Here is a 15,951-nt window from a genome sequence, read left to right as displayed (position 1 = left end):
CGCATGTTCCGCTCGTTTCCACTGTAATAATTTTTTATTCCCCATTTATTCGCAAAAAGCTGCAATCAAGAATAGTGTTTTACGTGTTTTCGTTTCAACTGAATACACAATACATGCAACACAAAAAAATTAATTGGTCATTTTTATTACCATCCTCCTCGAGATCTTTATAGATACCGCGTTCTCGCCTGTCGTATTACAAAAATTTCCCTTGAGATTCTTATTGTTCTCTTCTTAGTCGTAGTTGCATGCTTGTCGAGTTACTAAACGTTCGTACGAGTATAATTTCAAGTGTTTACAACGGTTACATCACGTATGTTTTACAAACATTCTACCGTCCGGCGCGTATTGTACTTGTTACATTCATAAGCATTCGACGATTTTTTTTTTCTCTTAACTCGTAGGACACGACGGCTCTGAATATCGAGTTTTTGAAAATTAACTACTTACAACAATAAGATTCATATTTGTTTTGTCGAGAAACTCTAAACGCAGATCTTGCAAAGCATCGATTAATACCCTACCGATATTCCTGCATGGCAATACAAAAAGACTCTTAGAGATAAAAGTTCTCTCAAAGAACTCTTTATCTTTCTTGTTTGTTCTTTCATTTTATTTCCTTGAAATCATTGAATCCTTTTCAAACTCGAATTCGAATCAGTCCGTAAGGGCAGAGCACGTATCGTAAAAATCTTAATCTAAAGTAAATACTTATATATATATTTATAGTAGCACGTTGCTCGTTCAAAATGATACAACGCGACTATTCTGCTGCGATTGAGTAGTGGATTGTTCGTTGGTCGTGCATTGATTTTGACTGCCAGGATTATCCGGTTGTTGTTGGTTCACGGGTTTACGATTCCCACCTTTGGAACCTCTGTAACCACCGCGGAAACCGGTACCACCACCGCCTCGATACATGCCCCCCATTCCACGGTTATAATAACCGCGTCCGCGAAAACCACCACGCCTCGTTGACGACACACCAAACGTTTCAGAGTTCAATTTGCGCTCTGTCCTCCAGTCCGTACGTTGGAAACGACTGTAATACAATTTTAGAAACGAATTTCTATTATTAATTTCAAATAAGCAACTTTCGATCATTCTCTGAATATGAATCATATTTATACATACCACTATAATAATCTACAGTTATACTACAACATTATTAATACTTACACACGCGGTCATTAGATCGAGTATTGTTTATGGTCTTCTTTGATATGCAATTATTTGATTTAATCACGTTTAACTTTAATCGGCGCGCGGGAACGTTCACTTCAAATTTAATTTTTCTAACCTGCAGATCACTTTGTACAGACTTTTTATATTATTGACTTATTAACGGGAATTCGTAATAATTTGTGAATACATTCTTCTTGATTATATTTTAGTCGGTATAAAAAGACTAATAAAATGATGATAATTATAAAAATAATGTACATAATTTATCGAAGACATTTCGATATATTCATAAGTGTCACCTAACCCCCATTTCCGGCCGACGGCTTCATTTACTCCATTAGAAGTATATTTCAAAAGTATTTATGAGATAAAAGTAACAAACCGTTACAAAACTAATAAACAAAATTATTCGACATAAAGTTATTTCATGTTTGCGGATTAAGAGCACACGTTGTTGTTATTTTTTTATTGGAATCTTTAGCGTGTAATAATCATACGTTACGTTTGCCGTTGCAGTAGATGCTTTTAGACGCGAAACATCGGTTTCATTGTTTACATTAGATGGGATTACGATTAGATTACCAGACAACGAGTATATAAGAATTAATCGATCGATCGAATGCAGTCGATCGTTTCGTATGTGTATCACGTTCAGAAAACCATGATTTGGCTAAAGTCACGCGCGAAAAATACTGTATGTATGTTTATTTGTCGTCTGAATATGATAAGCAATATATAGTATTTATTTAATCTATAAAATGATCCACTTACCCTTTACTTCTCTCGACAGCTTCGCAGCTGATGTTATCAAAGAATGATTTCGACTTATCGTAATGAACAATTTCCGGCTCCTCCTCAGGTTCCCCTTCGCCTGCTCCAGTCTCGTTACCGCTGTCATCCTTCTTCTCGTTATCAGCACCAGAATCAATCTTTGTCTTCGCCAACTGCGATCTGGAATGTATAAAAAAAAAAGAATTGATAATATCACGTAATCTTGAATTCTTTCAAAACGAGTAGCCATTACGATAGATGAATGCATCTGTCGGTGCGTTGCGTAAGCAAAACATAAATCATATTATATGTATTACTTTAAAAACGCATGAAACGTTAATTTTGCATAGTTTCCACATTGCTCGTTTCGATAAGTGCTTGAAACGAATCCGGCACGACCATGCTAAATAATAGATTTGTACAAGAAACACAAGCACATACCTCAATTCCTCAAACTCGGTGTTAGCTTGCTCAAAATCGTAGTCGTTATCAAATTTCAATGTATTCTTCGGTTTGGCGCCAGTATTACCAGGTTGATTTCTAAAACCACCGCGACCTCTTCCTCTTCCTCGCATATTTCCACGATTTATCCATCCACCACGATTCCCTCGGTTACCTTGCGCATGGTTACCTTGACCTTGCATTTGACCATCTTGCTTCATCGGATCACGCTTTCCTTCGTTATACTGGTGCACAATACCTCCGGGCTTGTTACCGCTGTGACTGAAAGCAAAAGGTGCAAAATTATAAGCACAAATGCGATGAACGTCTCTAGAACAGTAGCATCAGTTCAACACTGGTGTCCGCCATAGCGCTTAACCTGATAAAAATATGACTCAAGAATTTTGAATATTAATAACTTAGTGCCAATAAATATTATAATTCCATTACCTGTCGTGATCACGTCGGGTAGATTGAATGTTTCTCATGTTTGTCTTGTCATTGAGTTTGCCAATATTACCGCCTTGTTGTTGCTGCTGCTGATGGCCTACCTGAATACCCTGATCCATGGTTGGACTTTTTCGTGTCAATAAGGATGAAGTTGGAGTTGTAGATCGTGAACCACCGCTAATAAGATCTAATACACCTATGACAATGAAGTAAACTGTCACGTATCTTGTATTCGATACATTCGATTAATAACAATTTCAAGGCCAAATATTCAAATATTTAAATTATAAATATTTCACATAATATATGAAACATTTAAAAGGTGTTCAATATTATATTTTTATATCTAGCTTTAAATGAAACATGATTAAAAGGTACTACACTGAATACACATTACATGAGAATTAATTTAAAAAAGAAATTCAACTGTTCTTGCTATTATGTTACTTGCTACTGCATAATACTTCTGATATTATTTAAATAAAATTCAAACAGATAACATAAAAAAAATACTGTGATTAATGCAATAAAAGAAATTGTCATGCACGAATTTTTTGTGAAATAGGTAAACTATAATAACAAATTAATTAAAAATTTCGCAGTGAACACTCACTTTTACTAAAAAAAAACAATTACATAGCTACATATTAAATAATAAATGTAAATACTAATTTCCATAACACTATTTGCAACTGCTTAAGCAAGCAATTTTTAAATCAAGATAATGTGCAAATTGTTAAGAAAAAACAACAATAATTCTATTATAAAAGCATAACTATAACAAAGTCAGCAACGCGAATTGTAGAAAAGCATAAAAAAAATATTTATACAATTGTATATTACTTTACATGTACTGCATATTTTTGAATATCTACATATATGTATATTGATAACTACAAATTTAAGTTTACTCAAAGCATTGATAGTTTCACACAAAATTCGCAATGTAAAGGTCAAGCACAAGCTAAGTAAGTTGCAATGAAAATGTAGTTCATAGCATAAGTGAGAGAATGTAAGCAATTAAAAAAGGGGAAAGGTAATATAATAGGCTTTTTATGTTATGTAGGTGCATTAGACGTAATTTGCAATTAATATGAAAACAAAGTTTTGATTTTGAAAATGAAATTAACAAGCATTACCAAAGAGTAAGCAGCAAGCATGCCATTGGCAAAGGAGAGGTCATAGCAAAAACAGTTTACCATCTTCCAGAGATTGGTCTTTTGGTAATGGGTTGACATTGGCCGTTGGTAGTGAGTTTGGGATAGAGATGGCATTGGGTTCGGCAGAGCCCAAGCTCAACTCACTTGGCTGTTTATTTATTGGTCCACGAGGATCCCTTGCAGCAGTTGGCATTCCCATTACTGGCCCCATAGTACCCATTGTCATGCCATAGGGTGTCCCATATTGACCACCCACAGGACCCATCTGACCCATCATTGGATGAGCATAACTAGGTTGTGGCTGGTACGACTGCTGGCTCATAGACGGTTGCACCGTCATCTATAAATAACCACAATTATTTAGCAATCGTAATTACAGATGAGATCAAATTATATTTTTGTATATAATTTGAACACTGTGTTGATATTTTATTTAAAACACATTAACAGAATAATCTGATATTGTTTATAATTACCTGCACAATGGCTGGATCATTTGGAATAGAGCTGACATTGTTAACCACTCGAATATCTTTTATATCTGAACCACGGAATAAAATATACTCATATACTTGATTCTGTGGTGCCACTGGTAGTTGGGTCTCTCGATCTTCAGTTCCGAACGAACGTACTATATTACAAGAAAAAGGAAATAATATATTACATATTTTGGAAAAAACATGGATTTATTATACTTTAATATTAATTAAACATTTAATGTAATAACAAGAAATAAATTTTCCTTAATAAGTTCAATTGTATAAATAAATTCTAAGTATGATGTTATAAAATTCAAATTTAACGATTCATTGTAACAGTTTTGTAATATGGCTGAAAAAAGAAAGGACAAGAGATATAAACAAGACAAGCACGGAACAGAAACATTCCATACACTGGTGGATATAAGCAATGGCTTTCACACAACCTAAGTTGATACAAACAGTTATTATCGTTGAAATAATTCAGAATTTAATGAAATATACATTTCACGTTTCAAATTTAACCTGGTCAATGTTTATTTTTAATTATAAAAGAGAATATAAAATACAATAATATGTTACAATAAAAATAATAGAAAATTGGATACTTGGATTATTCTACAAAATTTTCAAATAGTTCGTATCACTAATCTTATTAAAAGCTTTATAATAGGAAAATAAATGCTTACTCAAATATTATTTAAGTGACATAAATTTGATTTTTCTACTTTGCTTCTTTGTGTTCAAGTACAAATTCTTATAATTCTGGAAATATCGGATAAAAGTTTGCAAAAGTTGAAAGACATATTAAACGTGAAATTACGTTTCGGAAAAGTACATTTAAATTACGAACATTGTGCAAAACACCCGTTATAAGTGACGGGTGACCCCGGTTGTTTTGTATCGAAGCTTGACCGAGCGATCAAATACCGACAGTTTCAAAAGCATTTTCGAATACAATATGTACAGAAAGATTGCCGAACTTTCGTGTACGATATGTAAACATAGCATATTAAACAAAGAAAAGATGAGAATTGACAATTAATTGCATTGGGAGCTAGAACGAAATAACCGGGAAACGAAGCAGCGGCAAAACTGTGTTCGGTATCCATCTTGATTTGAGACTCACCATTAGCTAAAGCAATCGTGCATTCTTGAGGATCAACAGTAAACAGCCGGCCCTCGTAACGAATATCCGCTTTCGATATTAAACTAATCTTCGAGCCCAACTCTGGCATTCCTCCGCTCATCTTGAATCTTTTTCTTCTGCGCGATGATCGATGTGATATTATAGGATTCACGATACCATCTGACGAAACCACCAGCTGATACCAATGGTCGACAGCGAACTGCCAAGTCTACCAACAGAAATTGCGCATGCGCCACACCCCTCCACGAATCCAGAATTGGTTCATAAATTCCAAACAGCAAAATTGTAGATAAATAAGATATTTAAGGTTTAACATAATCGAACATTACAAAGAAAGATTATAACGATACGATTTAAGTATTGCGTTAAAATATTACACAGCGTAACAAATTGAATTGTTCTATATATTTATATCCATTTTAAAAATTTCATATACGAATAAATTAAGTAATATTGTTATGCACAAATATGAGAAATACAATACATTCAATAATATTTTCAGAATTACAAAGGTATTGCATACAGTGTAGACAAATGTAGATAAATTTAATCTTTAATAGTTTTAAATTTAATCTTTAATATTGGTATCCTTGATTAAAGTCGTGTTAGCGACTTAAAAGTTGTGTAAGTACTTTTCATTTGGTCTAATCACTGAACGGTTCTGCGTACTCAATTAAAAAATGTGTACATTGTAATAGAAAACTTTAAATGATACAAAAAAATATTGTTTTATCGATTTATACAAATTTTTCTTACAGACGATTCATTGACTAGTGGTCTGTGCACATTGTACCTTTGGCCAACATGGCGGCTTCGTTGGGTCGGTTTTGTAAATCTAGTCTTTTAAAGACAAATTATGGAACGTTATTTAATCAGGTATGTAATTTAAAATAGCTACAAGTTTTTAAGTCCATTCATTAGACTATTCCAAGATTATCGTTCTTTGTTGAGGTGTTGACTTTATATTATTGACGTTCTGAACAGAGTCTGAAGGGTTCCTAAGGAACTGTAGAAGTTGTCGGCTGCTATGACATTTTTTTCCGATTATACCTTAGATTTACGTTGTCTGTAATTGTTTCGGTTCCAATTAGCTCTCTTTTATAGCAGGATAATAAATTAGTTAGGTTTCAAAGACTTTTTATCTCATGTTATGTAATAGTGATCAGCATAGAAAATTGTGATGCTGCCATGATCAAACATGAATGAATACTGTGTCGGCAGTTCCATAAAATCAAATCTGTAACTTAAAGTATTTCTAATTGTTCATTATTCAAACAATTGTACATTATACTTAAATGACCAATAATAATGTCTTTCTATAATATTACCTATTTTAATATTGGAAGATAAACTTGTCTAATATTTACTTTAACGATATAAATTTAGTTAATATTAATAATCAAATCTAGGACAAGAACACTTTTTTATGGTGTCAATGTTTGCCATCTAATAATGTGATTTCAATTTTAGCAGGTACACAATTTTTCCACAGCAAATCAATGGTCTAGGGGTAGGAAAATGGTACGTGTATATTTTTAGTTGTATCAAGGTGTCCTTACCAATCCTGATCCTAATGTGCAATAAATAAAATGTTATCCTCGTTCAATATATACAATAATAGTAAGTTTCAGTTGTATATTAATACAAAGTAAGTAAAAGATAAATAACCATTGAAACATTGGTATTATTAAATATATTACAGTTGTTGACTTGCTGTGGAATAACAGCAGGAGGTATTAGCGCACTGATCTATGCTTTGGATAGTTCTGTAAAAGCTACTGATGGTGCTCATGCACCAATTTATAATTGGTCCTTCTATGGTTTATTGAACTCATTGGATCATGCAAGGTAATTAAAAATAACAAAGCATAATGTAATAGATACAAGCATAATAAGTGTACATAAATGTCTTTTCATTATTTAGTATGCGACGTGGTTGGGAAGTATATAAAAATGTATGCTCAGCTTGTCACAGTTTGCAATACGTAGCTTACCGCAATTTGATTGGTGTTACGCACACAGAAAACGAAGCCAAAGCACTTGCTGAAGAAATTCAGGTATTATTTTCTACTTTTTATACAGAATAATATGATTTAATATCACTGAAGTGGTCTTTTATTAATTCAGGTAAAAGATGGACCTGATGATAAAGGGGAGTACTTTATGCGTCCTGGTAAAATATCCGACACTGTTCCATCTCCATATCCAAATGAAGAAGCTGCTAGGGCAGCTAATAATGGTGCCTATCCACCAGATCTATCCTTCATTGTAAATGGAAGGCATAATGGAGAGGTAATATTATCCCTTAAAATTTGTTCTAAATTTTATTTAAAATAAAATAAAATGTATTTTTGATATATTTCAGAATTATGTATTCTCGTTATTAACTGGCTATTGTGATCCACCTGCTGGTATTCCAATAAGAGAAGGCCAGTATTTCAACCCGTACTTCCCGGGAGGTGCTCTTGGTATGGCACAGGTAAATAAGATTAATTATATAAAACATTTACATAAAACCGTTACACCTGTTCTTTAAAAGTTATGCATAAAAAAATTATATAAATGTGTTAGGTTATCTTCGATGAAGTCTTAGAATTTGAGGATGGTACACCTGCAACTGCTTCTCAAGTAGCAAAAGATATTACCACATTCCTAATGTGGACATCAAATTGTGAACACGACGAAAGAAAGAGATTATTCTTAAAGGTAAACCAATTCAGTAACTAAAATATTTTTCTTGAAAGATTATTAATTTAAACATTATATCATCGTTTTATTTCCAGGGTTCTCTTGTATTCCTTGCATTATCGGCTTTAGCATTCTACTTGAAGAGACACAAGTGGACAACAGCAAAGAATACTAAATTATTATTTACACCTAAACACAAAAAGTAAGGACTTTTGAACACAGTGGTTAGCTAAAAAGAACTGATTCGACAATGCTTAGCATCATTTATTGGAGTGTAGTTTTATATCTTGTTTGGAAGTTGCGGCATTAAAACGTAATTGCCTGCAGACTGACATACATTCACATTATCGTCAATCCTACGTCAAATCAAATTACACATTGTACATATAACTGCAACCAATGATACCGTCGTTTGGTTTAAATAAATTGTTAAACACATTTAATTATATATTAATTTATTCAAGAAATATTCCTGAAATACTGATATTAAAAGGAGTAAAAAGTAACAATGTGGAAATCGTTTCTAAAGAAATCCTTTTATTCTTTTCAAGCTTGACTTCATCGACATAGAGTAATAATTACTTAATATTTTTAGTAGTATGAATTGGATTACACTATTACATAACCTATAGTGTAATACTGAAATGCGAAGCTGATGAAGAGGTATGTATAATGTTTCAGGTAGTTGAGAATTTCATATTACATGATAAATGTGGAATTCTGTTAAAAATCTCATACTTTGGTTTGGATTTACTTTAAAAATAAGGACAGACATTGCTATAACTTGGATAACAAAACTCCAAAAAATTATATTATGTTTGAAATAATTTATGATTATATTTCTAAATGTAACATAATTATGGAAAACTTTTCCGTTCTCAACGTAACTTTATGGGAACGGTATAATTTTAGCAATTCATAGCAGAATTGCGCTAGCGTTACAGACCTGATTTCCTAATAATTGGAAAGCTATTTATGATACTTTGGATGGTTATTAAGAATTAAGTATGATTTTACTAATACATCAATTATGAAGCTCGGATCAAAAAGTGAGTAATACGCGTGTATTTCATCTGTATCATAATGTCCAAATAAACCTAAAATATATTTCTAATATATAAATAGTGGAATGGAAAACTGAAGATTTTTAATATACTGCTTCATATATTGATGTACTCACTGATCCAACACTATACCATTTACCACATATGCTACTAAAAATCAAATTACTACTTGGTATGCATCAATCGTAACATAATTTGTTTTTCATATAGAATAAGAGGCCGTTCTTGGATGATGTCTCAACCAAACACGCTCTATACATGCTCATTTTTATGCTGCTTGCATAAAAAGGCACATTATTGTGTCAAAATATTGATCTCAACAACCTGTTGTTAGCTAAACTTGTAATAACAACTAACAGAGGAAAAGAAAAGTAAAGCTTGGTAAAAATGAGCACACAGAAATATAAATTATTAAAATTTAGAATGGTCTATAATAGTAATTACTGAGACACCTCCACAGATTATGAAATGGCACTTATGCACAAACTGAAATGTATACTAATCCATATTCAGGCATCGTTTTAAAAAACTTTGAAGGCATAAGTTGTTCTTACTGATTATTACTTTTATTACACAGTCTGTGTTTCCAGTTTTTAAGGTTCAAAATATGACTCTTGTTTTAGATTGTATTTATAACCTAAAAAGTTGAAACAGCATTTTCATAAATTAAATGCGAGTGCATATTTATACAATAAAATATTGAAATTATAATAATAGTTTCACATATACATGAAATGTGCTTTAAAATTAGGAAATAATAAGTAAAAATGTAAATTTCCTGAATTTTGTAAGTAAATATTTCTGTAAATTGAAAACACCGATTCAACTTTTATAGTCATCATCACCTTCTTTTTTTTTACACAGGTGTTACTTCTTAGCGCACATCTTTATTGGGCACCCATTTAATAGTATTTGGTACCTTCATCGAAATCTCGCCCTTTGCTACCACAGAAAGGAAGAGGTGTTGAGTTTACATGTGGTTAGGCTAAAAAGTGCTACCTTCTGGAGGCTGAAGCAGTTTCATATTTTCCTTCAGCGTCATCAAACGGCGGAGCTCTTGAAGAACTGTCTTAATTGTGTATTCTCGTTGCCACTTTGCAAGTATCGGCACACTGCGATTATCAACCTAGAAAATTTACACATTCAATAAATGTTACAAGTACGTAATTCTATTATTAATCAAGCTTATATGAAATTAAATACTTACTGCACCAGTACTACTGTTGATACAATTCATATTAATCTTGCTTAAAAATCTTACATTAGGAGCATCATCTGGATATCTTTGACCACAATCAATTTTCAAACTATACATCCTATTTTCGTACGGTGTCTAAAAAATATCATATAAAGCTTCAATAAAAATATAGATTTTATTAAGACTGTTTTAATTTGTATGAAGAATAATAAAATTATATGGGTATTTGTAAATGATCAAAAGTAATCCATTAAATTTAAACTTAAATGTAATTAGAAATTTAAGAAAAATTACTCTAGGTGGTCCAATTATCATTCCAGTCCAATGCGAAAGAGTCATGTCATCGTCATTTTCCAAGCCCCAACTGATTGTACCATCACCTACACCTTTCTGACCTTGTTCTAATTCCTCTAGTAAACGAAAGTTTCGAGGCACAACTAAAAATGCAAAATAACATTTATCTCCCACAGGACTGCAAATAAAATACTTTTAATCAAAAAGTCTGGAACAAGTATAGGTTATGAGTCTGTGACTTTTAGGCATGGTGCGACCTGCTATTCGTTAATACTTTCATAAGCTTCTCTTAATTTCATTATGCTGCAAGAACAAAATAATAACGTTTTCTATAAAAACTTGACTCTAATCGCTGACTAGGTTTAGACACGTTTACAATATTTAATAACTTATTATAAAAGAAATACGACAGATCGTATATTTTTTCGAGATTATGTGTATTCAGTTATCGTTGTGAAATTCAATGTATGGCTCATTTAATAGTTTCCATGGAAGTATTTAATTTCTGAGGAACGATAGGTCCGTTCGTCGTTTGCATTTCTAGCTCGTAAAGTAGACATAAAATACTTACCTACACCGGTAGTGGGTACCGCCATGATATCTTATTTTTGTGAAGCGCTGTATATTTTTCTAAAGAATAGCAATTATCACCAAACAATGTACTGCGAACCGATCCACTTTAAAATGCGCGTATTAACTATAACAGGAATCTCTCATCACCGAAATCTAAGGCAAGGAAAATAATATTCAATATTCAAGCGAAATTCACTTTACGAAAATTCAGCTAACCTCCGTGAGGTTGTCTGTTTCCACAGACTACTCACTTTCTAGACGGGTTTATTGCATCACAAGTTTCACATCTCCGTTGCCGGCGTTGTTTTTACAAAGTTCTAGACAAGTTCTGTATCTCTGCACGTTAAAATTTATTCGTGTTTCCCTTTCATTCAAGACTATACATAAAGTTATAAATTGTAACATTTAATTTGTTTTAAGCGAATTCAATTTATACCCAACTATACAGTTCGTATCTTTACAAATCTAACAGAGAAACATGATTTTTGATAGAATGTGTCATTAACGAATTTTGCTGTAAAGATCGTAGATGCGAAATTTTTAATGCGTCATTTGTTATCAATTCTCGTAAGTTAGCATATTCGTCGACGGGATTTAATTTACGACTAATTTTGTACGTGACATTCGGTACAGGTAACGAAATTCAATACAAGGACTGGGTACCATATTTTTTTGATACGGATATGAATAACGCGAAAGCTAGAGGGAAGCAAGGTTGGTACAAATGGCGTTGGGTAGTAGTGGGGAGGAAGTCGGTAGTATCGTGCCGGCTGCGCAAGAGCAGCCTGCAAGGTAGATTTTCCAATAATGAACAACCCGTGGTAACTGTCAGTCTGCTCGTGGTGCATTTCGTTGACTCTTGCTGCGCACAGTGTGTTCCGGCGTGTGTTAAAATGTGCTGTATGATTAATTAAATATCCCACCGAACGCGGATTACTCGAAGATCGACGAGGGTCCTGCTGTGAGACAGGTATGTGGAATAAAAAAAAATATATAGATTTTTCACGTTATAAGGAACTGCCCCCAGCAACTCGTGTGCTGTTTGACATTCGAGCAGATACACCTACCGGAGTGTCCACCATAATAAACAAACGAACGCCATTGACCTTTAGGAACGCATTGTCGCCAATTTTGAAACATCTGAAAGGATTATCGTTTCGATAGACGATAGTTCGGATTTTCGGTGCTAATTTGTTTCTTTTTTATGAAAAACTTTTTAGTTCAATCAACGTACCGTGTCATCGTCAAAGGGATTTCCGCGAACGAAACTGTAAACAGAAAGTATCGATAAGCTGACATTTTATGCAAGCAATCAAACAAGTTTGTATTTAATTGTGTGTTTCGCGATAATTTCTGATTTCAATGTCTCGCATTCATTCGCTGAACGAAAAATATTTCTTCCGATCGAAATTGACAGCATCATTTTTCATACATCGTTCCACGACGATAATTTATTATCATATACAGTGTGCATACGGTCTTTTTAAATCAACGCACGATCCAGAAACATTCGATTTCAAAGCGTCGTAGATAAATATTCAATTTCCATTTATCGATGCGTTGGGCAAACAGCACACTCGTTTGCCGTCCGTTTACACGTAAAACGAAGAAAAAAATCGCACGGGTCGCCTATCCTGTAAAGAATCTCCGCTGAAATCTCGCAAACATTCTCGACAGCGTCTTCGAAATATTTAAACGCGTCGTTCTCGTAACAACTCTATCGCGTTTCGTAAACGTGCAACCGGGCTGTTACGAAGGCGGCCAGTAAATATTAGCCGAGAGTCGAAAGAGAGAGCAAACAGATAAATCACTATCGATGTAACCACGGTCAAGTTTCGATAGTTTCGTGTTTCCGGTAAACTCATAATTAACTTCACGCCAGTCGGCCGGACCGTTGTCAATGAATTGGTTCGGCAACGAACCGTGAAAAGGAGATCAGAGGCAATCGACGAAAGTAAAAGAGCAACAAACGTGTCCTTCGGCATGAAAGCTACGACGAATGACCGCTACACCTCGGGCTCAGGTGTAATACCGTTATAATCGCGATTAGCTTCGGAAATATTCGATTCCGTGCGGAATCGTCGGACAGGAGGCGTCCAGGGGAACCGTGTTCGACCGAAGCTGGTGTACGGTCGCCATGAACTTAACTTTAATTGAATATCTGTCGTGTCGTTGCGTGGCGTCGTCGGCACGCGCGTGTGGAATTGCATTCGCTAGCTTTCACCGAGAGCAGCACGCGCCCACTTTGCAACGTGGATTGACCGTTATCGTTCGCGTTCGATAACATTGTGCCACGAACGACCAATGTTTCTGTTCCTAATTGCACGGGGTGTCTTCAAATATGCGAGCCACATGACCCACAGGTAATTCTTAACCAGTTAATAAATTATCTATCGCGGAGTAAAATCTTTTCGTACGAAACGTGAAATCGCGTTTGAAAACATCGAGGGAGCGCGCGCGCGCCAAACGAAACATGGCAGTGGTTCCGAACCTCTATTTTTTTTTGGAAGTTCCTTTTGATACTCGATTAAAATTCAGTTTTGGTGTAATATAACCTTGAAAATAAGGTATATACGTCATTCAATTTGTATAATTCAGTACATTATTAATATGCATTTCATTATTTGCGAAAATTCGTTATTTTTGTTTAAACTTGTCGGAAAGTTGTAGTAAACACGTAATTTGTTAAACATGTATGGATAATAGTCATTTTTTTATGCACATACTATACAGGAGTAGGTCATGTAGACAGTATGTGCAGTAACAATACACAAATATTACCCTTCTCCTCCCCCCCGGTTTCTAACCTAACTCAGCTACAGATGTCTTAAAATTAACATACAGGGTGTTCGGCCACCACTGGAAAAAATTTTAATGGGGGATTCTAGACGCCAAAATAAGACGAAAATCAAGAATACCAATTTGTTGATGGAGGCTTCGTTAAAAAGTTATTAACGTTTAAAGTTCCACCTGTTCTGAATTTTTTTCTCGAAAATGCTCAGGAATTCGGGGGTATGTCTATTCACCAAAAATGATTATAATTGACCCCTGTAACCGAAAATAATTTTTTCAGAACGATTTGAAATTTTTTTTTCATCATAAAATTTCACACCTTCTCGAATTTTTTTCTCGAAAGTGGGTAGGATTTCGGGGGTATGTCTATTCACCAAAAATGATTGTAATTGACCCCCGTAACCGGAAATAATTTTTCCAGAACGATTTGAAATTTTTTAATTTAATTGTTAATAACTTTTTAACGAAGCCTCAATCAAGACATTGATATTCTTGATTTTCGTCTTATTTTGGCCTCTAGAATCCCTCATTAAAATTTTTCCCAGGGGTGGTCGAACCCCCTATATATGCTAACATACAGTTATGAGTAATGTCATATTATTGTATAACTAAAATTAAATAAAAATACTGTTTTGCAATGGTCTTATTTTCTAGGACAAATAATAGTAGAATGACGTATAACTCACCTCAATCAGTGAACGGTCCGTTTGCTAGGAATATGCCAAAAATTTTCGTTGGGTGTAGATTGATCACCCTGTACATTCGATGGCGTGTACGCCTCAAACTTTTGCCATTGACTCGTGAAATGGTTCACGCTATCCGCGAACGGATCCGCGTGTTGAAAGTTGAATGCAGATTTGTTGTCTATTGTAGCAGGAAAATTGACCCAATTTCTCTCTATCACGATTCCTTTAAATAGCAGATCTGTTGTCGAATGCTTTTGGAACTCGTGCTGGAAGTATCGACATGGCGGCAATTAACTTTCAACGTCGTTCGCTCTTTTGTGCATCGGAGGCGATATGGTGATTTCAACTTTATTCGTATACCAGGAAAATATTCACCAGGATGACCCCGATTCAAGTAACACCGCAACAATCAGATACAATAGGATCTCTATTATCCCGATAATCGATTATACGTTATAAATTTTTATTTACTTCTCATTCTTATCTTTTAGGGCGTTAGGATTGTTAACGAAACCACTCGAGACGAGTAAAACGATCTTCTGTCTCGAAGTAAACGGTGTTTTTTCACTGTTTGCGATTAGGGTCGTTGGAAGCCCACGGTTTCCGGGAACAGGTGATTCCACGGCTGCTCTCGGCACCGTCAGAAATTTACGAGTGCTTTCCTCTGTCCTGTTTTATCGCGGTACAGTAGGAAACGTGCTCTTTCGCTTGTGTACACTACGCGTGGCCACGTGCGTTAAAGTATCCTCGGATGCAACGGTATAAATGCTCGTTCGAGAGGTTGTTTTATCTTTTTGGGGGGGGGTTCGACGAACAGTCGGCGTATTGTATCGCGTGGAACACAGGCATCGATACGCTCCACGAAACCGAGGACCGAGCGTAGGATTTCGTACGAAAAAACGAAACAAAAAAAAAAGCATTAACGTAGGAAACGTAGCCGCCCAAAAATCACGGTCACTTAGCGTTCGCCGCCCACTGGTGACATTTAAGAGATACGAGACCACGCGCGTCAAAGTAGC

At 34.6% G+C, this 15,951-nt stretch overlaps 4 protein-coding genes across 8 annotated transcripts in view; 2 read left to right on the top strand and 2 right to left on the bottom strand.

The window, feature by feature from the left end:
• Positions 1–91: 91 nt before the first annotated feature.
• On the bottom strand, positions 92–5,827 carry LOC122402041 (protein LSM14 homolog A). Of its 2 annotated transcripts, none has more exons than XM_043404552.1 (7): positions 5,616–5,827; positions 4,484–4,638; positions 4,047–4,347; positions 2,848–3,043; positions 2,398–2,679; positions 1,957–2,136; positions 92–1,042 (listed from the first exon to the last, which is right to left on the bottom strand). In XM_043404552.1, exons 1-7 carry the CDS (start codon positions 5,734–5,736, stop codon positions 745–747), a joined length of 1,533 nt encoding a protein of 510 aa, XP_043260487.1. In that variant the 5' UTR covers positions 5,737–5,827; the 3' UTR covers positions 92–744. The 2 variants fall into 2 exon arrangements, with proteins under 2 accessions (XP_043260487.1, XP_043260488.1); XM_043404553.1 differs by having other exon boundaries at positions 4,152–4,347.
• Positions 5,828–6,224: 397 nt separating this feature from the next.
• LOC122401984 (cytochrome c1, heme protein, mitochondrial) lies at positions 6,225–8,767 on the top strand. The gene is made up of 9 exons (XM_043404471.1): positions 6,225–6,260; positions 6,395–6,512; positions 7,107–7,157; positions 7,339–7,484; positions 7,561–7,693; positions 7,764–7,928; positions 8,002–8,115; positions 8,208–8,342; positions 8,420–8,767. Exons 2-9 carry the CDS (start codon positions 6,441–6,443, stop codon positions 8,528–8,530), a joined length of 927 nt encoding a protein of 308 aa, XP_043260406.1. The 5' UTR covers positions 6,225–6,260; positions 6,395–6,440; the 3' UTR covers positions 8,531–8,767.
• Positions 8,768–9,167: 400 nt separating this feature from the next.
• On the bottom strand, positions 9,168–11,743 carry LOC122401983 (ubiquitin-conjugating enzyme E2 variant 2). Of its 3 annotated transcripts, none has more exons than XM_043404469.1 (5): positions 11,705–11,743; positions 11,452–11,606; positions 10,881–11,023; positions 10,596–10,721; positions 9,168–10,514 (listed from the first exon to the last, which is right to left on the bottom strand). In XM_043404469.1, exons 2-5 carry the CDS (start codon positions 11,474–11,476, stop codon positions 10,374–10,376), a joined length of 435 nt encoding a protein of 144 aa, XP_043260404.1. In that variant the 5' UTR covers positions 11,477–11,606; positions 11,705–11,743; the 3' UTR covers positions 9,168–10,373. The 3 variants fall into 3 exon arrangements, with proteins under 3 accessions (XP_043260404.1, XP_043260403.1, XP_043260402.1); XM_043404468.1 differs by lacking the exon at positions 11,705–11,743 and adding an exon at positions 11,670–11,697; XM_043404467.1 differs by lacking the exon at positions 11,705–11,743 and having other exon boundaries at positions 11,452–11,691.
• A 557-nt stretch (positions 11,744–12,300) lies between these two features.
• The window catches only part of LOC122402031 (tyrosine-protein kinase Src64B), a 50,709-nt gene continuing 47,058 nt past the window's right edge, over positions 12,301–15,951 (top strand). For both annotated transcript variants that reach the window (XM_043404540.1, XM_043404539.1), the window contains exon 1: positions 12,301–12,423. The gene's annotated coding sequence lies outside the window, so the exon portion shown is untranslated. The remainder of the gene's footprint in view (positions 12,424–15,951) is intronic.

This window comes from Colletes gigas, unplaced genomic scaffold (assembly GCF_013123115.1).
Source record: "Colletes gigas isolate AHSC1104 unplaced genomic scaffold, ASM1312311v1 Colletes_gigas_Sc00031, whole genome shotgun sequence".
NCBI classification, from domain to species: Eukaryota; Metazoa; Arthropoda; class Insecta; order Hymenoptera; family Colletidae; genus Colletes; species Colletes gigas.
This window is presented reverse-complemented; position numbering and strand designations above follow the sequence as displayed.